The 24,716-nt window shown below is 45.7% G+C and overlaps 1 protein-coding gene across 2 annotated transcripts in view; it reads right to left on the bottom strand.

Annotated features, from left to right (window-relative positions):
- Positions 1 to 24,716, bottom strand: part of Ksr2 (kinase suppressor of ras 2) — a 443,310-nt gene that overhangs the window by 250,064 nt on the left and 168,530 nt on the right. For both annotated transcript variants that reach the window (XM_008847447.1, XM_008847448.1), the window contains exon 4: positions 17,706 to 18,219. In XM_008847447.1, coding sequence (XP_008845669.1) covers positions 17,706 to 18,219 — 514 coding nt within the window. The remainder of the gene's footprint in view (positions 1 to 17,705; positions 18,220 to 24,716) is intronic.

The following is a 24,716-nucleotide window of genomic DNA, read 5'->3' as shown; positions in this document are numbered from 1 at the left end:
CTTTAATTACAAAAGCAAGGGGTGGGCTGAATTTGGCCCTCTAGACCCTCTCTGGGCAAGGAGAACAGAGCTTTCTCTACAACAGGGATGGTGTTAAATCCACCCCACAGGGTGATGTAGGTTGACACATCACTTGGGGAAGTGAAGTAAACACTAGTCCCTCTATAATCATTGACTATTTTCAGTTTGTTGTTAGTGTATGCAGGCAGGCAGGAAGGGTTGGGGTCGTTTCTGTCATGAAGGGAACCAAGGCCAGTGGTGTGAACCTGAATCTCTCCAGCTCCCCTGATCAGTCCAGCACTAGCTCCCTCCTAACCTCCCTACAGGGCTGTCACTGCCTAGATAGCTCTCTAAAGACTAAAAGTCACAAGTCCTCTCTGGCTCTGTGAGACAAATGACCAAATATGAATATACACCATCCTGGGGCAAAGGAAATACACCTTCATATTACTCTTCATCTCCACTGAAAATAAAATGTTTGAAGTTTCCACAGCTTGGAAAAATGAATCAAAGTTCCCCTGAGGTGCCACAGTTCCTTTGACACACCAAATACATTCCACCACCTGTTAGGGGTCAAACCCCAGGCCATCAGGCAATTGTTACACTCTGTGGGATGCAGAGAGTGGACGCTCAGAGGCCACCTTCCTGATGTGAAAAAGATGGTCTCCAAATGCAACTGGGACTGAAAGGGACGGCTTGGCATCTGCTTTCTAAAAATCATTGATTGGCCCTGTAGAAAATTAACCTTGCCTGCTCTTCCAGGAGCCTGACGATGGTGGAAGGAGGTCTGGCAGGAGGTCCAGAGAGTTGTTAAGCTTTTTATTCTTCCTCTATTAATTTGAGTTAATAAATACCTCCAGCCTGCAGAGTACAGGAGGAGGTGTGCAGGCTCATTACTAGCAACCAGACAGCTCCCTCAATGACACAAGCGTAAGCAGATCCATTGGGAGCTGTCGCCTGGCCATCAGAGATGACGCAGGTGGAAAGGTGACTGTTGCAAGAAGAGGGTCCAGGGTTCCCTTCTCTGCCATCAGCCACCAAAGCAGATGGCAGCACCTCTCCTGAGCTTCCACTCAGCCATGTCAACACAGCCACTCTGTGGTGTCCTGGGAGCTCAGGAACACCTGTAAGAATTAATTAATGGCAAAGGAGGAGGAATGCCTTCAGAGCTATTGAACTGAAGCCTTGAGGTCAAGACGCAGCATGGCTAAAATGATGCACAGCAGGCCATAGCCCCTCTATACCAAGTCCTTCCATAAGGATCCCCACAGATTGCCTTCAGGATAAACCTGGAACTTTCTCAGAGCTCCTGCTCAATCCTCCCCTGCCACACTCCCCTCTCTCTCTCTCTCTCTCTCTCTCTCTCTCTCTCTCTCTCTCTCTCTCTCTCCCTCCCTCCACAATACTTAAAAAATGAAGTTTAGTTTTTTGCAACCTCTCCCCAGGACTCTTACACAGACCTTACACATCTTACAAACCCCCAAAACATAACTATGCTGCAGAAAAGAACAAGAAAGATGAACAGGTGTTTTTGATGCTGAAGAGTCCAGTAATGGCACCAAACAGAGTTCGAGTAACCCCTATATCTGGCAGCTTTATTAGGAAACCACACTGTCATATTTCTCTAGAACACATAGAGGAAAGAGGGAAGGCCCAAGCCATAGCGTGTTCAATGAACAAAAAAGCCCTGAATACCTACCCAAGGAGGGACAGGGAAACTTTACCCACAGGTAGAGCCCAGGGTCCTCCAAGGACATTCCAAGTTTGGACTCCAAATTTCATACCTCCAGAGCTGCTGCGCCTACTCCTCACAGACCCCTGTCCCCTCTGCTGGCATATTCTCAGCTCAGCTGTCTGCATCTATGAGCAGGGCCCCTGAGCTTGTCAGAGGAGCCCTGCTGGGACCTGGCATCATACAGGCCCTCAAACAAATGTGTGATATGTGCATGTATGTATGGCTGAGCCCCAAGCACCAAGTCCTTCTATAACAGCTGTCAACTTGACAGGTTCTAAATCACTTAGGAGGCATGCCACAGGGCAGATCTGTGAAGGAATTTCTAAACTGGATTAACTTACATGGGGAGCCCCATCCTAACTGTGGGTGGCACCATCCTGTGGACTGGGGACCTGGACTGAATAAAAAGGAGAAATGGAGCTTGAGCACTAGCATCCATCTCCTTCTGTGGTCCTACTCCTGCTGCCATGGTTACTCAGCAGTGATGAACTGTATCCCCTCAAACCATGAATCAAAAGAATTCCCTCCTTTCTTAAGTTTCCTTTGTCAGGTATTTTGTTACAGCAAGAAACAAAGTAACACACCTTCCCTCTGGTTCATAGTGGTACAGATCTCACACGAGGATAGACCCAGGATGGCCCCTGATCCCATGGGCTCATCAAAACACCCTTTGTAAGGGTGGTCTTAGCTGTCCGGTAACTACCTTGTGTCTGGCAGCTCAGGCCACACCCTTGACTCTGAAGAGTTTCAGCATTACAGTCCCCAGTCTCTGCATATATTTTGGGGACCTCAGCTGTCCCCAGACATGGTTCTGTCTGCCTCAATGTGACTGTTCCACCCCACTCTACTCTCTGTTACCCTTTATCTTAAATCAAAGTGCCAGGCAGCTACCCTCTGTGACTTGGAATTCCATCTGAGAGCCAGTGGAGGAGCAGCTTGGAAGGAATTCTGATGTCTCCTCATCTGTCACACTAAAGAGTTCATTTCAAAGCCTATTAAACAGGTCGAATCGTCAAAGAAGGAGCAGAGCTTCTCTCCCAGCAACGGCTCTGGAATGAACAGATTTGGGGCTTTTAATTTAGCAAGTATGGCATTCCCTCCCAGAAGGCTGGCGCCACTGGCCTAGCATAGGGGAGAGGAGCAGTAAAATCTCAATACGATTACCACAGAGCAAGATAAAAGGAAGCCATAAATCCGATTGACAAACTAAATTCCCCAGGGCAGCCTGCATCTTCTTGTACACAGATGAGCTCCTATTCCTCAGACCTCAGTCCTGAGATTCATTCCTAGGCTCTCCCTTTAGTCACGTTAATAATGATAGCTAATCATGGGTTGCAGAAGTCTGTGCCTCAGTTCACATGGGAAGCAGGGGCATAGGACCAAACAGGATGTGATCTCAGGAAAACACACAGGTAAGACCATCAGAACACCATAATACAAAGAGTGACCTCAAGCCATGGCTAAGAATTAAGTGGAACAATTTTTTGTTTTGCTTTCTCCTTCCTTAGTTTTTCTAGAGGGTGTATGTTTATATGTGTGTGGTGTATGCACAGGGCTGTGCATGAACAGGACCAGAGGAGGACGCCAGGTATCCTGCTCTATCACCCTCTACCTATTTCCTTGAGACGGGGTCTCTCACTGAACCTGGAGCTAGGTTGGCAGTCAAGAAGCCCCTGCCATCCTCCTGTCTCTACCTCCCACAGTGCTGGGGCACCAGGTACAGTTCCATTCCCTAATTCCCCACTTTTTATGTGGATGTTGGGCTCTGAACTCAGGACCTCATGCTATGTATCAAGTGCTCTTACCCACCCAGTCATTTCCTCAGCCCCAGGTTTGGGTTTTTTGAGTCAAGGTCTCACTCTGTAGCTCTGGCTGACCTTGAACTATATCATCCAGGTTGTCTTCCAACTCACAGCAATCCTCCTACATCAGCCTCCTGAGCACTGAGATTATGAGCAAGGGCCACCATGCCCATCAATAATTACAACTAGACACTGGGGAGGTGCTCAGTGGTTAAGAGCACTGGCTGCTCTTGCAGGTTCAGTTCCCAATACCCATATGGCAGCTAACAACCCTCAGTAACTCCAGTTCCAGGGGATCTGACACCTTCTGGCCTCCATGGGCATTGTACAACACAGGTACATTTACATACATGCAGACAAAACACTCATACACAATAAAGTATAAATATTTAAAAACAGCAGTAGGGCATGGTAGCACGCATCTTTAGTCCCAGCATTTGGGAGGCAGAGGCAGGCTGATCTCTATGAGTTTGAGGCCAGCCTGGTCTACATAGCCGTTCCCAGGACAACTGGGGCTACAGGGAGACCCTGTCTCAAAAAGATCAAAAAAATTTTTAATTACATTTAAATAGTTTAAGTATAGCTCTTTTTTGCCTACTTAGTTTCACATTCTAAAGAACAGCTTCACAGAGAAAGAATTACCTGCTCTAATAAACAGAATCAAGAACTTGGGAATGTGATGGTTCCTAGGCTTGTCAACTTGACGGACCTAGACTCCCTTAGGAAGGAGCATCTAGGCACAAGTGAGAGATTAGAAATAGGTAAGTCTCTGGGCATGTCTGTGAGGGGTTATCTAGATTAGCTCAGCTTTGGTCAGGCCTGTGAGGGATTGTCTAGGTTGGGTTAGCCTTTGGACACTCCTACTAGTGTTATGTAAGTTATGTTAGTGTCTGGGCATGCATGCGAAGTGTATGTATGTTAGGTCATCCTCTAGGCATGTCTGTGAGGGATTATCTTATTCTCTGGCAGTGTCTGTGAGGGGTTATCTAGGTTGGGTTAGCCTCTAAGCACTCCTGTTAGGGTTCTCTAGGTTATGTTAGTGTCTGGGCATGCCTATGTGGAATTATCTAGGTCAGGTTAACTGAGTTTGGAAGACTCACCCTAAGTGTGGGTGGCATCAGGTCATGATCAACCTTTCCAGTCTAAATATAAAAGAGAAAGCAAGCTGAGCATCAGCATCCATCTCTCTCTGCTTCCTGACTGTGGGCACAATATGACCAGCCACCTCACATTCCTGCCGCCATGCCTTCCCTATCATGATGAACCCTCAAACTGTGAGCCAGAATAAACCCTTCCTCCCTTAAATATGAAAACCAGAGCAATTGTACACGACAGGGTTTTGTGTGTGTCTGTGTGAATATCTATGTGTATATGTTCGTGTTGGAGGCCAGATGACAATGTCAGCTGCCAGTCCTCAGGTACTATCCATCTTTTTTGTTATTTGACACAGGATCTCTCACTGGGACATGGGAACCCCAATTAGGCTAAGCTAACTGGCTGGGGAGCCCAGGCATCTGTGTATCTCTATCTCCACAGTGCTGGGATTACAAGTGTGTTTTTACCCAGGTCCTCTTCTTGGGAAAGGCAAGCACTTTCCCAACTGAGCCATCTCCCAGTCCAAACACGGCAGTTTTGATTGCATGGAGGGTAGTGGTTTTCCCAGAGTGCTGCGTTAAGGATTCTGAAGTCATATGAAACATGTCTGCCTCCATAACCAAAGGCAGAATGGCCAGTCTTGTCCACCAGCTGATAAGCCCTGCCTTCGGTTAATCTGTGAACAAGGGTGCAGAAGTTCCTACCCTATCCTCTATGTCCATCCAACTCAAGAAAATGTCAAAAGATTCTATTAAAATGTCACCTATGGCTGGGCCCAGTGATGCAAGCCTGTAATCCCACCCACTGAAGGGGAAGAGACTGGAATATTCCAAGTTCAAACCCTGTCAGGCAACTTAATGACAGTTTGTTTCAAAACATAAAGTATGAAGAGGGCTGTAGTATAGCTCAGTGACAGAGAGCGTGGCTGGCATCTGTGAGGCCCCGGCTTGCACCTCTAGCTTGGCAAAAATTGATTACCTAATTAATTAATATCACCCAATGTCACTTTCTTTAGGTTTCCTTGGAACTTTTCTCCTCTGCTCAGGGAAAAAAAAATTAGCACTCCTTTGTCTGTCAAAACATGTGAAGCATGGCACTGGGACATGGCTCAGCTGGTAAAGAGCCTGCTGTACAAGCATGAGGACCTAAGTTCAGATCCCCAGCACCCAAGTGAAAAGCCAGGTGTAGCCAAGCACACCTGTAGTCCTAACACTGAGGAGTGTGGTGATTTGAATAAGAATGTCCCCTGCAGGCTCCAAGTATTAGAACACTTTGACCCCAGTTGGTGTCACTGTTTTGAGGGAGTTAGGAGGTATGTCCTTACTGAAGGAAGCACATCACTGGGGGCAGGTTTGGAGGTTTCACAACCTTACCCACTTCTAGTTTGCTCTCACTCTGCTTCCTGTGCCTGTTTGATGATGTCAGCACTCGGCTGTCTGCTCTGGCTGCCTCCTGTCATGCCTCCCCACCACAATGGACTCTTACCCCTCTGGAATAAGCCAAATAAACTATTCCTTCTATAAGTTCCTTTGTCATGGTGTTTTGTCACAGTAACAGAAAATAACTAATACACAGGGAGGCAGAAACAGGAGGATCTCAGGGGCTCTCTGGTCAGTGCCAGAATTGATGAGTCAAATCAGCACTCTCTAGATATGGACTTCTGTCGTCCACAGGCCAAGGATGCACATGTACACATAAGCATGTCCACATACACACCAATGTTAATGATGTGATCTCTGGACCTGCCTTGGCACTTTCTATATTGCTGGGATGCTGGCCACTGCATGCATCTCCCCCAGTCACAGCATTGGGGCTCATCTCTGGGTCCTCCAGTACTTAACCCTTGCTTGGCTCATTGATAAGAACCCAGGAAATAGCTTCTGACATCATGTTCCATTTGAACAAGCCCATCTCATCTTCACCTCACCCAAGAACTTGAAAAAGTAAAAGGACTAAGTTGAAGTCTCAATTCTGGTGAGTTAATTCCAGAAGGGATGTTCTCTCCATGAGGCATGTGAGAAGAATCAGGGTTAACCTTTAGAGAACCATGGGAAGACTGCCTGCCTCCCACCTGACACCAAATTCTTTTATTCTCAGGTCCAAGCATAATTTTCTACCTCTGGAGCCCTGTCAGTGAGTTCCCTTAAAAGGACTAAGTTGAAGTCTCAATTCTGGTGAGTTAATTCCAGAAGGGATGTTCTCTCCATGAGGCATGTGAGAAGAATCAGGGTTAACCTTTAGAGAACCATGGGAAGACTGCCTGCCTCCCACCTGACACCAAAGTCTTTTATTCTCAGGTCCAAGCATAATTTTCTACCTCTGGAGCCTTGTCAGTGAGTTCCCTCCACAGTAGAAAACAAAGCCCAGTCTTTCATGAGGCGACTCAGCTCTAAGAAGATGCTTTGCAAACCCCAGGCATTCACTCTGTCACTTCTCAAGTACTGCTGTGTCTAATACCACAGAACTGTTTCTTAATTTTCATTGTTCATATTCTTTGTACATGGTACTTAACATAAAGTACATGTACATAACATAAAGACACTGTCATGCAAGTATATATTGGAGGTGGACTATTTTTTATTTATTATTTATTTGTTTGTTTGTTTATAGGGGGATAGAGCACATGCCATCACGCATGTGTAGAGGTGAGAGGACAACTTACAGGAAGTCAGTTCTCTCCTTCCATCATATAGGTCATAGGGATCAAATTTAGATCTTCAGGTTTGGTGGCAAGTGCCTTTACCGCTGAGCCATCTCCCTGCCCCACTAGCCCCAGTCACTGTTTCTCTATATTGACTTTTTAAAGCCTCATTTTTTTGAGACAGGGTCTCATTTTGTAGCCCTGGCTGTCTGGAACTCACTATGTAGACCAGGCTAGTCTTGAAATCACAGAGATCTGCCTGCCTTTGCCTCTCAAGTGTTGGGATTAAAGCCATGTGCCACCACACCTGGCCCCCATTTTTTTCTAATAATGTTAAAATGTTAAATAATTTAAAATATTCAGTTAACCTCATGCAGCTCTTCAATTCCCCCATAGTGCTTGTGTTGGTTCGAATGACAGTATCCCCCATAAGCTCCAAATATTTGGACATTTTGTCTCCAGTTGGTGGTGCTCTTTTAGTAGGTTCTCGGAAGTGTGGCCTTGCTGGAGGAAGTGCTTTACTGGGGGTGGGCTTTGAGAATTCTTAAGCCTTGCTGGATTTCCAGTCTCTCTGCTTCCTGTGCCTACTTCAGAATGTGAGCTCTTCTCTCTCTTTTCTGACCACCTCTTGCCTTTATACCTTCCCACCATGATGGACTCTGATTTTTTTGGAGCTGTAAGCTCAAATAAATTCTTCATTTTATAAGTTCCCTTGGTCACAGTGTTTAACAACAGCAACAGAAAAGTAACTATTACAGTGCTTTAAGTCCCAGAGTATACAAGTCACTTAGCCTAATGCATGATGTCATAGCAGACAGCTTTCCGTCCCTCCTCCATGGCCTCAGTCACAGTCATCAACACTCAGATCCCAGACACAGCTGTACTCAATCCTAGCACTCCAGAGGCAGCAGCAAGAGGATCATGATTTGAAAGCTAGCCTGGACTACATTATAAGAACCTGAATCGGAAAAAAAAAAAAAAAAAAAAAAAAAAAAACAGAGCTAAAGAGATGGTTTAGCCATCTCTTAGTATGGAGATCTGAGTTCAAATCCCCAGCACCGCCATAAGAAGCTGGGCCTGATCACATGTACCTGTAATCCTAACACTGTGGGAGTTGGAGATGGGACCATCACCAGGGCTTGCTGACCAGCAGCCGAGCTCCAGGCTCAAGGGAGAGACCGTGTCTCAAGGGAATATGGCAGAGACCAATAGAGCAAGCCAGCCAGTGTCCTCCTCTAGCCTATGTGCATGTAGATATAGGCATGCCCACCTGCACACACATGCTTACACATTCACCCCCCCACACACACACACACAAAGGAAAGGAAAAAGAGAGAAAAAACAAAAAGAAAACAACCACTCAGATCAGTGAACACCAAGTTCCCATGAGAGAGGCTGTCTCAAACAGTAATGGAGACAGCTCCTGAGGAATGACACGTAAGGCTGTCCTCTGACCTCTGCATGTACATGCACACATGGGTGAATGGGTGGGTGGGTGAATGGGTGGGTGGACAAATGAACAGACAGATAAAACAGTAGAGCACAATCAAATCCCTACATTTGGGAATTTGGGCAAAGGGAACTAAGAAAATTTTTGTAGCATTCTTAAAACTTGTTTGTTGCTGGGTGCTTTATTTTGCTTCGTTTTGGAGACAGAGTCTCGCTATATAGCCCCAGCTAGCCTAGAACTCCTTTTGTAGACCATCCCAGGCTGGCCTTAATCTTACAGTGACCTACCACCTACCTGCCTCTGCCTCCCAAGTGTTGGGACTAAAGGCATGTGCTACTATGTCTGACTAAAACTTTCAAAGTAACATGTCTAAGGTACAACAACATGGTTCACTGGGAAAAGGTGTTTGCTATACAACCCGGGTTTCTTGAGTTTGAACCCCCCCAAACCCATGTAAAGGATGAAGGATAGAACTGACTCCCCAAAGTTGTCCTCTGACCCCCATATGCATATTGCAGCACATGCACATACATACACACATACATTAATAATGAATAAATTTTTTTTAACATTTTTAGGGTCAGCAAGATGGGTCAGCAGGTAAAGCACTTGCTGCCAAGCCTGAAGACTTGAGTTCAATCCCCAGAACCAACAGTAGAAGGAAAGAACCAACTCCCAAAACTTGCTCTGTGACGTCCACATGTGTGCCCTGGCACACCTGTGCCTGCAGCAATGCATACAGATAATACTAGTATTTTTTTAAAAAAAAGAAATGACATTTCAAGACTTCTCCATCCTGAGTTAAAGGTTCATCTAGTCTTGAGGACTTTTTAAGTCTGTGGGCAGGCATAGGAAGAGCTGACTCCAGGACTGGAGAGCTGACTTAGAGGTTAAAGAGCATTGGCTGCTCTTGCAAAGGACCCAGGTTCAGTTCCCAGAACCCACATGGTGCCTCATATCTGCTACTCCAGTTCTAGGGGATTCGACACTGTAACTGGATTACACATGCTGTTGATAGGCATCATCAGCTATAGGACACATCCCACCCATTGAAGAGGGTAAAGCTGTGCCTAGCTAGAGCCTGGCATGAGCAGCTCTCCATGGCTACAACCTAGAACTTTCCTTTCAGTGGGTCCAGGATAGAGCAAGGTTTTCTGAGCAAAATGAAGGAATACAAGCAATAGTCTATGTCTGCATGGTGGAGGCTGAGTGTGCAGCTTGTGACAGAATGTTTGCCTAGCACAGGCAAGGCCTTGGGTTCAAATCCAGCACCCTGGGGGAAAACAGCTACATGGCCACTGGGAGCCACTCTGCCTGTCAGCACTCAGACAGAACTCAAGGTGTCAGCTACTGCTTGTAAGTGTCTCTACTTTCAAATCTAATTTTCACATGGATTCACCTGACATTATTAATTTCATGCCTGAATAAAATGTCTTGTTTCCTCAAAGTAGAATTCAGGGCCTGGGATCCAGAAAGGGGCGCTTATCACAGCTGAAGGGGAAGGCTGACTTAGAGCTTCTTCATGCAAAGCATTAACAAGACTTGACAAAGTCTCCTGAGCATCTTATAAGAAGTGATTGTGTTGCACAGCACACATATCTTATTCTACAATCACAGACCTTGTTAAAGACATCACTGATGGAAACTAAGACACTCAGTGTTATAGATCTTGTGTGGCATGCCTGAGGCCCTGAATTTGATCCCCAGCACTGGGGGAAGAGAAAGGGAGCAAAGAAAAGAAAAGAAAGAGTGAACGGAGAAAGAGAAGATAGGATAGGAGGGAGGGAGGGAGGAAAGGAGGCAGAAGGGGGAAGGACGGAGGGATGGACGGAGGGAGACAGCCGGGCCTACAGAGAAAAAGAAAAAAAAAAAAAAGGGAGGGAGGAACAGAGGGAGGGAGGGAGGGAAAGAAAAAGGAGTTAACATGAATTTGCAGCAAATCCAATAACAAGATTTAAAAGAAGCTGTAGGTAAAAGGTGAAGCCTGCCTTTCCCCTCTGCATGAGAATTTGATCTTGAGCTGCCTCTCTGAGTCTAATCCCCTGATACCTGCTAAAGAGGCCCCACATCCTGAGAGCGAGCTACCAGACTCTTAGTAGAACTGCCTCTGAGAGGTAGACCTCATGGAGATTGGGAAGTCTCGAGTTGAACTTGAACCATCCACAGCCCTGGGATGGTTATAGGCACATGTCCCCTGGAGGGGACCTGGGAGCCACACTGAGGAGTCATCACAAGAGTCAGTGTCCCCTGAGCTAGGATGGTTCCCATACCTGCTTAGCGTGGGGCTCATCACTTCTTACCTGCAGACGTAGACAACAACCCCTGGGAACCCACAGAAGTGACACCGTCTTCCTGGGTCACTCTGAGCCTAAGTGTGTCTGAGCACAAACTAGAACCTGAAAGCACACTCTGGAGCAGGCAGGCGGGGTAGAGCCTTCTTCTTGTTTTGATGGATATTCTGTTATCTGCACACTAACCACCCTCTGCCCTCAAACATACATCAACCTTCCTCCTCATAATTAGCACAGTGATCTGAAGGTGAGTGTCAATGAATTTATATACTTTCACATTAATTAGATTTTTCAAATAGACAAAAGATCTCTCTTGAAATCTTATTTACATAATGAATTGCTCAGCGAGGCCTGTTCTCTCCCAAACTACAAATTAAGTAGTCCAGGCTGTGCATGAAATCTGAATCGGCCAAAATGAAGAGATCGGGGTTCAAATGTAGGTAAAATAAACACGCACTGCTAGCTGACCCAGCCTTGTCTTCTCCAATCTCAAGCCAGTGAGAGCTTTGACCCATTCCCCAGAAGGGTGAGGTGAAATGGCCCCCACAGAAACACAGAGGTTGAAAAGCAGAGGCACATGCCAACGTTTTGAATGTGATGTGGTTGGAACAGGATAGAAGGAATAAAATTTCTAGAAGGAGTAAAATTGGGCTCAATGGGTAAGAGTGCTTGCCAACCAAGCATGAGGGCCTGAGTTCAAATCCCCAGCACCCATATTAAAAAAAATTCAGGTGTGACCATGTATACCTGTCACCCCAGTGCTGGTGGAGGAGGTGGAAACAGGAGGATGAATCTCTAGGATTTGATGACTGCAACCGAGCTCCAGGTTCAGTGAGAGACCCTTTCCCATGGGCATAAGTCAGAGAGTGATAAAGGAAGACATCTGGCCTCTGTGCCCACAAGGATGCACACACATACACACACATAACACATATAGCACACACATGTAACCCCCATATACATATGCATAAATAATTAAATAATAAAAGGGGTAAATTACAAATTCATGAATGGACTATTCATATCCATGCAGGATTAATAAAGGCAAGATGCACTGGTAAGGGAGGCTGTGATTCCAGCTATGAGGACAGGACACATCATATGTGACCATAAACCTAAATTGATTCAAGCAGGACTCAGAGTATTCACAGCAGTTAGAGTTCGCTATGGCAGGAAATGGGAGATTGTATTGCTTATATTTTATATGGCAATATTTTAGATGTACCTTGGAATTACCTCTGCAATTAAAACAAAATTATCTTTAAAAAGAATTTGGAAACAAAAACATAATAGAATTCTCTTTGGGGAGATGTATATGTGTGTTCATGTGTGCAAGACCACACATGCATGTGCATGGGGAGGCCAGAAACCAGGTTTTTTCCTCAATCACTCTCCACCTTTTTTTAAAGGGCAAGAAAGCAAGGTTTTATCAAATAGAGAAAACACTCTGTCACAGAACTGGGTGGCACCACCTTATTTTTTGACACAGGGCCTCTCACTGACCCCAGAGCTCACTAATTAGACTATACTGGCCACAGGGCCACAGGAATCTTCCTGCCCCTCCCTTCCCAGCTCTGGGATAACAGGCACATGCCACCATGCCCAGCTTTTTTAAGTGGGTACTGGGGATCGAACTCGGGTCCTCATACTTGTGTGGTGAGCACTTGACAGCTGCACCGTCTGCAGTCCTAGACTCCATCCCCAGTACCAGCCAGCCCTGTGCACTTGGAGGGATTCAGCGACTGCATTTTGCTTTGTCTCTGTGACAGGAAAGGATCGTGGATGTCAAAACAAAAAAACATGAGTCTTGAGGAAGTCTTTGTCTATGTCTAACTGTGTCTGTGGAATTACATCAAAGACCTATGTCAGCGTTTCCCAACCTGTCTTCATTACAGCCTCTTTACGACTCATTTCCGGTTTTCTCCCTACTCCCAATGAAATGTTAATGTTACATTTTGCTACAAATGAGAGGAGGCCTTTCTTTTTTATGGTTGAATAATTAATGATTTTCCATGTTAAACACACACACACACACACACACACACACACACACACTCACTCACTCACCATTCTCTTTACTCACTTGTCTGTTGATGGGTGTAGGTTGACTCCAGACATTGACCATGGTGTGTACAATTATCAAGACAGAAATAACAACCCTGCCTTGTTCATTGTACATTGTATGATGCATCAAATTATACACTGTCCCCCATTAAGTATATAAAATTATAATAAACACACAAACATGCATTAAAACAATTTTTAAAATTTAATGCCATAGATATATATTCGTTTACACATTCCAACTCTTTTGGGAACCACTGGGTATCAGAAAACCCAAGATACTTTTCCACCTCCCTCAAGAGCCAGTCTTTGTCTCTTCAGGTTAAAAATTTGTGCTCTATGAAGATACTGGATCTATGTGTAGAAAACAAGAAGGCTGGACTGGTGACTCAAAGGTGCTTGCTGTGAAGCCTGACAAGCTGAGTTCCAGTCCTAAGACCCACAGGATGGAAGGAGAGAACCGACTCCCAAAAGTTCTCCTCTGACCCCATTATACCATGGCATTTGAATACATACATATATACATACACACATACAAGCTTAAAAGAGAACAGCAAAGTAAAGAAGAGAACCACGGTGCCCTGTCCTCTTTTTGATGCTCTTCAGGCTTGTTTAAACTTCCACAATAAGGAAGCACTCACTACGTCTGTGAACAGAGCCTTCTTTTCACATGTGCATATGTCTTTTGGTAATATCAATGAATAAAGCCACACACTTACATGCAAATAAAAACCAGGGGAAGAACGCACACAGAGGACAAGTGAAGATGAAGACGGCCAGTCCAGGCTGCTCTGACCGTGCTGGAGTTCAGGCTGGCTTCAATCTCATTATGTAGCCAAGGATAGCCTTGAACTCCTGATCCTCCTGCCTCCACCTCCTGAATGCTAGGATGGCAGGCGTGTACCACCACACCTGGTTTATGTGGCGCTGGGGATAGAGCCCAGGGCTGCATGTGTGCTAGGCAGACTCTCTACCCACTGAATCACATCCCAGGTCTGTTTCCTTGTTTTTTGACTCTGCTCATCTTGGAACTGGAACGGCCCACTAACTGGACAGGACTAAGGCCCAGCCAGGCCACCCGATAAACACTGTCATCTTGCACCTCGCAATGCCAAGACTAAAACACCTGTGCTACCCGAAAAGTCCTGGAAACCAGCAGTTTTAAAAGATTCTGTTCCTGCACTGAAAAGCTTGTGACTTCCAAAAGTCCACCTCAGCCCCATTAAGAAGAAAGAAAGGTGGGTTAAAGGCTGCTGAGTGTCCAACAGAGATTGTGCCCAGCGGAGACTGCGCCCAGTGGGGACAGCGTCCAGTGGGGCTGCAGGGAAGGAAAGATAAGCCAGCCTTGGAGGGAAGACAACCAACTGCAGAAGCCAGAATGTGTAGAACAGTTGTGTAGGAACCTTCAGATGTATCCACAGGGCAAGGGTTGGCTTTGCATGCCCTCTCACCTGCGTCCTGTGGAGATCATTCTAGAACCAAAGATGTCCCCAATAGGACGAGTCCATGGAGGAAAAAAGAAAACAGAAAAGGTGCATCTATAGTTGATATATATGTGCATGTGTGTAGTGTGTGCACATATGTGTGGATGCATGTATGTGAGTATATGTGTGCATGTATATCTGTATGTGTGAGTATATATGTATGTATATCTGTATGTGTATGTATCTATATATGTGTGTATGTATGTGTGAGTATATATGTGTGTATATCTGTATGTGCATGTATCTATATATGTGTATATGTGTGCATGTATGAGTATATATGTGTGTATATCTGTATATGTATATATGTTGTATGTGTGTATGGTATATGTCTATAGATATATGTATATGTACATATTATGTGTATATATGTATGTGTGTATACATGTATATGTGTGTATATATGTATATCTGCATGTGTATGCATAGATGTATATAGGTGTCTGAATATATATACATACATATGTGCATGCAAGTGTGTATGTCTGTATTTGTATGCATACATTTATGTGTGTATGTGTGCACAAATGTGTGTATGTTTGTATGTGTGTATGCCTGTGTATATGTATGTGTGCATGTGTGCATATGCATATATGTGTATACATGCATACATATGGTGTTTGTGTGTATATCTGTGTACACTTGTACATATGTATGTGTGCACGTACATATATGTGTACATATGCATATGTGTGATGCATGCATGTGACTGTACATATATATGTACGTATGCCTTATGTGTATAGATGCATGTGTATAAATGTGTATGTGTGTATATATTTATGTGTCTGTACATATGTATTGTGTGTAGGTACATATGTGTATATGTGCATGTCTGTATATACATGGGTATATGTGTGTATACACATGTACATGTACATGTATTTCTATATTTACATGTGTCTATGTATGTACATGTGTGTCTGTATGTGTATTGTATTGTAAACATGCATGTATATGTATGTGCATCTCTGTCTCCATGTGTATGTGTATATGTATGTCTTTATGTGTATATGTCTGTTTACATGTGTGCATATGTGTGTATGTGTGTACATATATGTATATTTCTGTGTGTATTGTATATTTGTGAGTATATGTCTATGTATGTGTATATGTGTATGTGTGTATATCTATAGGTATATATATGTATCTGTATGCATGTCTGTATGTGTGTATATGTGTCTGTATAGATATGTGTATATATGTCTGTGTCTGTGTGTATATATGTCTGTGTGAATGTATGTATATGTGTCTGTATATGTGTGTACGTTTATAGCTGTATCTATATATATATGTCTTGTGTACATATATGTGTGTACATGTGTGTATGTCTGTATCTATATATGCTTGTGTATGTGTGTGTATATATGTGTGTCTGTATTTGTGTATATAACTATATAATGTGTGTATGTATGTATGCAGGTATGTGTTCATGTGTGTGTCCGTGTCTGTATCAGTGAGAACAAGCCCACAAAGCAGTGCCAACCCTTCGGTCCTGTGCTGTCCCCCAATCTATTCTCCCTTAGCCAGTAGATTCCATCTTTCAGATGCTGGTCACAGCCAGTTAAATAATACCATTACCTTCCATTAATGGCTCATAACCTCAGATTTTAAAACATAAGCGTATTTCAAGCCCTTTGGTCCATGGATGGGAGAGCTAAGCCTCTGCAAGGTCAAAGCCAAGGTCCCAAGGCTACTTCCTGGCAGAAGCAAGACCAGCTCAGACAAAGCTAGGTGTGGGCTGTTGTTACAAGTCTAGTCATTAGAACTGGACTTAGCAGATGCTTCCCTAATAAGCTTTTCCTGAATCCTCCTGGTCGAAACATCTCCGTCCCACTGTCCTGTCTGACCATACTCTCTTGGGATGTCTTTGTTTTCTTGTGGTGCTGAAAATGGAACTGGGAGGGAGGGGCTCTCATGCATGCTAAGTAAGTGCTCTACCACTGAGGCACACCCAAAGCCTATTTTGTATTATTTTTTACATTCAAAATCAAGCACTCAGATATCCTTGTGAATTTCAGTGCACAGTGCCCAGCCAAGGGTCCAATGGCACTGTCCACATCTCAAAGTGACCACAATGTTCCTCCCCTCGGCTGCTTCTTTGAGGTACACCTTGACTTCACCAAGAAACCTGGATATCTTCCTTGAAGAAGCTCTGAGCTCACTAACCCAGTCAGAGGACAGTTCATGTGCAAGGCTAACCCTCCTGGATCCTGATGTGGAATTTTTAGCACCACTGAAGGTGACTGTGTCCATTTGGAAGACCTTGAGGAAGCAGATGATTCAGTTTATCCAGACAAAGGCTCTCACAAGGAGAGATCAGCCTTGAAAATGCAAAGGGCAGCCTCTCACACTCAGCCCCAACCATGCTGACAAAAATATAGATCCAGAGACCCCGCAGGTGGATGAGAAAAAAGCTACTTCCAGGTGTACACAGGAAAGGGGTGAGGCAGACCTCAGGCCCCTCCCCACTGTCCATCTTAGCATTTGCTCCCCCAGCCTTCCTGTGACTCTCTCCCACATCTTCACCTCAGGACTCAGCATCTTCAACCTCTGTGACTCTCAGAAGCCATGAATATCACCCAACCCCAATCCCAAAAGCATCTTTCTACTGCCTCGACCTCTGAGAGGCCAAATATGTTATCTCTGGGTTAGGTTTCCTACAACTGCTAGAACAGCCCTCAGACAATCCCATCTTCCCCTCCTCAGCACCTTGGAAGAGGGAGGCTCTCTTCACATCCTCTACCAGGACTCAGGACAAACCACAATCCAATCCAGCCTGGCACACGTTTTTATATATAAAGTTTTACTGGAACACAGCCATACCCATTCACCTACCTGTTTCAGAGAGCAAACACAGACACCGCTAAAGGAAGTAGTTAGGCATGTCTCATAGGTCTTGTTTACAAAAACAGGCCACCATCAGATATAGCCCTGAGCCATTATTTGCAAACCAACACTCAAGAATATTAAATAGCATTTTTTTTTCAATGACCAATTCTGGGAAGTTCTATCTGATTTACTGTCAGAATTCTCAGAACAAAGCCTCTTTTCCTTCCACCAGAGCCACAAACAGTCTTGACACCCCCAGGGAAGTAGCTCCTGATGTTCAACTACTCCAAGTACCCCCTGACCCCACTCACTTGGGTGTGTGGGCCTCGTCCACTCGGTTCCCAAGCTGGAATTCGTGGGATTTGCTCCGGTGTAGCGCCGTGAATCCTGGGATCAGGTGGATGAGCTTCCGGGAGGAAGGCGGTGGTGTCCCTGGGGGTTTCAGCTTGTTCTTCCTCCTCATGGGTGGTGTGCCGGGTGGAGTCACGGTGGTGACAATATTTGGGGTACGAGGTGGGGTGCGAACTGTATGCCGCTGCCGGGGTGATGGCGGCAGGGACCGATGCCCGGACTCCAGGGGTGGTGGTGGGCACAAGCCCGGGTAGGCATCCACAGTGAGTCTGTCCACGTGGGTATACACAGGGGCCCCAGGTGTAGAGCTAGTGTGGCAGAAGTGCTGGGCACACTTGGACTGGACCCTGGGGCTCTGGGAGAGGTGGGTACGGATCCGTGGGCTGGTTTCCAGGGGACATGCAGGGTTGTTCTCCTTCCCCGTCTCTGTGGTGGGCCACTGAATGGTCCAGTCTTGTTTGGAGAGGTTTCCTCCTGAGTTGGAACAAAGGTACAGAGATAAGTCAGGAGAAAGACAGGTGAGCTACACCTATGCAGAGATCCACCATCCACACCTTACCACAGGTATGTCACACCATGTGCCTTATACTGTAGACACGTTACACCACAGCACACTGCATCGTGTGTACCTTCCATGTTGTGCACATGACATCTCATGTACTGTGCACAATACATATCTGACACTATGTATAGGCCCTATTGTATGCAGTGTAGCACATGTACACCACACACAGAACACACATTACATCACATGCATGCTGTATATAAGTACACTATAGCACACATATGTCACATCAGACACATATTAGCCCATCTTTACATACCACATGCACATTGTTTCTTATACACAGTCCACCTTGTACCCCACACGCACATTAGAGGATATGCATGTTACATCACAGGCACATTTACAAAGTCTAGCCATGCCCACTTAGTCTTCCAGAAACACTCTGAAGTTTCTTCATTAGCCCTGCTTCTTTTCCCCCATGTAACACCCTTGATGTCCACTGCTTCCTGGCCACACCCCCATGCTCAGTAAAGCAGGTAGTTAAGCCTTGTTCTTTAAGATTCCCGACATCTCAACTGTGTCAAGGTGGTTTAAAGGATTTCCATGGGCAACTCTTCCCTATGTGGCTTATGTGTCCCTTATGACTCTACCATAAGATACACTGAGTCCACAGAATCCAGTTCCCCCTTGCCTTTCTCTGACCACCCACTCAGCCACTGCACAGGCTCTAGAACTATGCTGCCAAGGACTCACCCATGCATTCATCAACATTCTCTGAGTGCCAACTATGCACCAAGCATTGTGCTTGGAGAGGGCACCACAGACTAAGTCATGATCTTGAGCATATACTTTGCAAACCAGACTTGATAGACAAGTGGACATGCCCCTGGAAGCCTTTTGCATTGTTATAGTGCCGGAGGCAGGGGGTAGGGTAGGAAGGAATCAGTGTATGGTGCACAGTGATGGTGGGTGGCTAGATACAGTCCACACACACCTCATGACGCTACTTGGCTACAGGAAGGAGCTGAGCACTGCTGCACACAAGCCAGCGGGTCTCCGGGGAACATATCAAGAGAAAAGGTCTGGCATTAAAGGCTGCATGCCATTGACTTCATTTCCACAGCCTTTTAGAAATGACAGCCTTTTAGACATGGTTGCCAAGGCTTAGGGATGGGGGGACAAGGAGACGGGAGGAAGAGAAGGTGACTCTAAGACAATAACGCAAGAGATGCTCCGGAGACTGGTGCTTTCACTGTGATTATCAATACATGAGCCCACCCAAGTGTGGACTTTACACAGAACTGCACATGCACATGGAAACACACACACACTCAAATGCAAGCAACATTGGACACATCAGGATAGGATCAGCAGACTGCGTCTCTATCAACATCCTGGCTGAGTCTATCATTTTGCAAGATGTAACCAGTAAGAGAACATGAGTGAAGTCTACCAGGGATGGCTCTGCATCTTTCTTAAAACTGTCTGTAAATTTTTAGGTACTCCAAGGAGAAACTTCAGTTAGCTCCACTGACACAGCAAGACCCAGGCTCAAATAACCAAGAACAAAGCTGAACAGTTCAGTGAAGAAATTAAATGGCTGAGGATGAAGTTCAATGCTAGAGCCCTTGCCTAAGATGTGGGAGGCCCTAGGGTGGATCCCCAGCACTGTAAAAGAAAGAGGAAGAGAGGGAGGAATCAAGGGAGCCATGGAGGGAGAGAGGGAGGAGGGCTAAGCTGACAAGAACAAGAAGGGTCCACAGGCCAATCATGAATAGTAGGCACCCCAGGCGGAGGACCCCAGGCGGAGGGACCAGGGGGCTGAGGTCTGGGGGCAGGAAGGGTTGATTTGTTCATATCATGGGTTTTTTTTTTTAAGTCTTCTGAAAGTTTGTCAGAAAGAATGGAGATGGTTTCAAAGGCAACCACCATAATAAACATGAATTGAGGATTTCCACACTGGATAGGAGCTGAATCAGACACATTTAAAGATCTGCTGATATATTAACATTTTCACTTGTCAGTGATATGGGCAGTGTGGTACAGAGCTGACTGGAAGGATACAAACTATGGGGAAGGATGGTGAAGCCTGGCTTCACCTCTGGACAGAGATGCCAACACAAAGGGCCCCGAGATACCATGGCCTCTAAGGTGGTTGATCACTTTGCTGAGTCTTTTCTCTAGTCTTTTCCTTAGTGGCAGTGGGACAGCTGGTCCCACAGGTTACAGTTTGAACATGAATGTCCCCCACAGACTCACATTTCTAATGTTTGGTTCCCAGCTAGTGGCCAGCAAGCTCCAATGATCCTGTCTCTGCCCTCTACAGAGTTGGGGTTAAAGGTACATAGGGAGCCTTGCCTGGCTTATCCCATGGGTGCTGGTGATTTGAACTCAGGTCCTCCTACTTGCATAGCAAGTGCTCTTACCCACTGAGCTATCTCCCCAGCCTGATAGATGTTTTAAGTGATGGATATCTAATGACGTGATTTGAATATGATACATGATGTCACACAGTTCATCATAAATACATCAAATTACTATGTGCCAATCAAAAATGTTTTCAGGGAGCTGGAAGTGTTGCTCACAGCAGAACACTTGTCTAGCATACATGAGGCTCTAGGTTCAATCTTCAGTGCTATGAAAAGAAAAATGTTAATACATCAATAAGAATTTTAAAAAGAAAATAAAAGACACACACAAGAGCGGGAAAGGAACACACACACACACACACACACACACACACACACACACAGCCAGTGTTGGTAGGGGAAGAATTGGTAGGGGCTGGGTGGGTGGTCCTCCCAGGAGTGTGCCCATGAGGGGCCCAGGAAGGAAACTCAGGCAAAAGAAATTCCAACTCATAGCCAACCAGTAATAATGACAATAATTACTTTAGTGACTGTCACAGGCACTTACCGCAGTGTGTTTGACAGTTTGCCAAGTGCTCACAGCAACCCTGACTCGAGACCTCATTTGAAATCAAAACAAGGTGGAGTTTTGAGGACTCTTTTTTTTTTATCAGATCCTCATTATAGAACAAAATTATAGAACATCAGGATGAGGAACAGGGCAGTGCTGTAAAGCCCAGCCAGCCATCACCCCTGACAGTGTTTGACTGTGGAAACTTCCAGAAGGGTCTCTGCACATCTTTATTTTGTTTTATTTACTTTTTTGAGACAAGATTTCCTTATTAGCCCAGGTTGGCCTCAAACTCACAGTCCCCTAGCCTCAGCTTCCTGAGTGTTAGGATTACAGGGGTAGCACATCTGTCTTCAAAAAAAAAAAAGACTATTAAGATCTAGCTTCATCGTCCTCCTCTGCCTATTTGCTCGGTTGGGGGTGTTTCATGTTTTGTTCGGTGAAAAGGCTCATTTGGTTCCTACTATGCACATGAGGATACTGACAGGCACAGATGAAGATGTGTTCAAGGCCAGGATTTAAACCCAGGATCTTGGCCTCCCCAATACCATGACATAGGAGTGTCTTTGACAGTCAGGACCTTCCTTTGTTGGGTCACCATGAATCAGTACAGTGAGAAAAGATGGGTAAGAGCTTAGTTCTTATAAGGGTCCCCTTTTCCCTCAGCCCAGTGACTAAAAGCCAGCACTATGGTCAGATTACCTGGCTCAGCTTGAGCAGACTCTGAATGTCCCCACAAACCAACACTTTAAATGCTCAGCCTCTAGCTGATAGCTAGCCTCCAGGAGTTGGGGCCTGGATGGATGAAGTGATTCATAAGGGATGGGCCTTTGAAGGTTATAGCCAAGCCCTGGTTCCTGTCATGCCCCATGCTTCCTGGTCCATGATGTGAGGAGGTCCCCACCAAACCCTCCTTCAGGCCTCCCCACTGCAGTGGACTGAAATCCTCTGATACCACAAGCCAAACTAAATCCTGTTCCCTTCCATTGTTTCTGTCGCAGATTGTAGTCATGATAAAAGTAGCAAATGAGGCTGTGTGGCATTGGGTAGTCCCCCAGCTTCTCTGAATCTCAGCTTCCTTGCCTGAGAGATGGGACAATAACAGGACCTGCCTCAGGGACTAGGAGAATCAAACAACACATAGAAATGCACTGAACATGATAACACAATTCATAGACAAACTGGATGCCTCCAAGGCCTGTCCTCAGACTGTAATTCTCAACACTGTGGGAATGTGCCCGAATCTTTCACTTGTTAGGATTTGCTGGTATAGACAGGCTAAATAACACATGTGGAGGTCAGAGACGACCTTGCATACCATGCCGCAGGAGTGCTTCACCACGTTTGCTGAGATAGGACCTCTCCTTGAACCTGGAACTTGCTGATTCCACTAGGCTGGCTAGCCAGTGAGCCCTTGGGATCTGCCTGTCTCTACCTCCCTGGTTCTAGGGTTGTAGATATAAGTTACCACGCTTGGCTTTTTAACATGGGCTCTGGGGATCAAACTCAGGTCCAAGTGTGGCTTTATCAACTGAGCCATCTCCCCATAAAGTATATTTAACGGAGAAAATTCTGACTTTTAAAACCAGTACAAGGCCACTCTAGATGCCACTGGGGCCACCATTCTCCTTCAGTGAAATGGAAAGATTATGGGACTGGAAATCAGCAGGATCTGACTTAGAATTCAGAATCCACCCTAACCAGCTCTGTGACACAGTTACCCAGCTTCCCTCAGCCTTGGGCCTCATAAAATGGAAATGACCCTGGCCCCTCTAGAGAGAGCGATGAGGAGAGAATGAGCCCATTCCCGCATCTGTCTTCACGTATCTGAACCACTCTATGCACAAGGCACTACTGTAGGCACCATGAGAGAGGAATGAAGGCAACAGACATAAAGCCAGGTCTCCACGGAGCTCACATCCCTCACGTGGAAACAGAGAAGAGTTGAACAAAAATGACATATTCATCATGTATTATACACATGTTGGTGACAGTAAGTTACAGAGAGGAGGAAAATGGATATGGTGGGAATTTTTTTAAAGCACTGGGGCTACCTTAATCAGAAAATGACGAGGAGGCGGCAGTGGACGTCTGAGCAAACAGTGAAGTGAGGTGTGAATTCATGAGGTAAAGAGTGTCAGCCACCAGGCAGAGGTTGTACTGTGACAACACAGACAAAAGGGCAGGTGACCAAGGAGGGATGGGGTGTCTCTGGATGCCTGTGCCCCCCCTGTAGATCAGTATCTGTTTTTCCTCTGCCCTTCAGATGTCCATCCAGTATAGTAAGAAAGAACTACAGCCAAACATGCTCTCACCATAATCCCGTTCCCAAGCACCAACCCCAAAACAGTAAAAGCAGAGACTTGAACACCAAGACATGAATGCCCACAGCTGTACTCTTTGCAAGAGTCAAAAGGAAGAACTAAGCCAAGTGTCTATCAGCTGAGGAATGGGTAACAAAATGTGGTATATCCATACATATGAATATTATGCAGCCATGAAAAGGAATGACGTGCTAATTCATGCTCCAGTGGATGTCCCCTAAAGACATTGCAAAGCAGAAAGAGGTTACATATCATATGATCCTACTTGTATGAATTATTTTATAAAGGAAAATCTAGAGAGACAGTGGGCACAAGGGAGTGGGGAGTGGAGTATAGGGAATAGCCATTAATAAGTCTGGAGTATTTGGAGACCATAGATCTGCTTTGGAGCTAGGTAACAGTGATATGTTTTGGAACTAGGTAACAGTGATATGTACTAAATGCCACAGGACTGTTAGCTCTGCAATGGCTAACTGTACATCACGTGAATTTCATCTTTATGGAATGAGGTGGTAAGTTCTCACAATGTTCAACACACACTCCCACGACAAAAGAAGAGCGAGCTGAGATGGGGGCCTGGCTGACTGCAGACAGGGGAGCCCACTATGCAGAAGATCACAGACTGTGAGGGTGACCAGGATGCTTGTAGGAAAGAATGGGGGTGAGGGAGAGAGAGTGGGGTACCAGGAATGACAGTTAAGAGAGGAACCTAAGCAGAAGAGGCGGCCAAGGCAGAGTGCACGCTTCCAGCAGACTAGGGGCAGCAGGTGCGGGAACAGATGCCGTGATGAGGCAGCGGGCACTGGGAAGCGGCAGGCCCTCTCCTCCCTCATCTCCCAGAAGCCAAGGTGCTGCTCCCTGGGAGCAGGCCTTTCCTAGCCTGAAAGAACTGATCGTGGATTTTTAAAGATCTCCCAAGTCATCCAATATCGCGTCAGGTTCAGCATAGATTTTCTTTTTCCCCCAAAAAAGACATGGCATGATTTAATTCTGGTTGTCTTGTTTGCTTTCCCTTCTGACCCTAACTCTCCAGAGCAGATGGCCCAGGACCTGAATCACACACAGGTCAGGGAGGCAGGCCTGAGCTCCATGGCTTCCTGCCCTACCCTCTGGCAGAAGGGAGGCACCTATGCACTTGAAAGATAGAACAGGCTAGCATGATCTTCTCATGAAGAGGGGCAAGGAGGGAGAAGGAGTGGGAGGAGGGGGAGGAGGGGGGG

Source organism: Nannospalax galili, unplaced genomic scaffold (assembly GCF_000622305.1).
Source record: "Nannospalax galili isolate Female #2095 unplaced genomic scaffold, S.galili_v1.0 scaffold120, whole genome shotgun sequence".
In the NCBI taxonomy this organism is placed as follows: Eukaryota; Metazoa; Chordata; class Mammalia; order Rodentia; family Spalacidae; genus Nannospalax; species Nannospalax galili.
The sequence above is the reverse complement of the archived record's forward strand: the minus strand, read 5'-3'. Positions and strand labels throughout refer to the sequence as shown.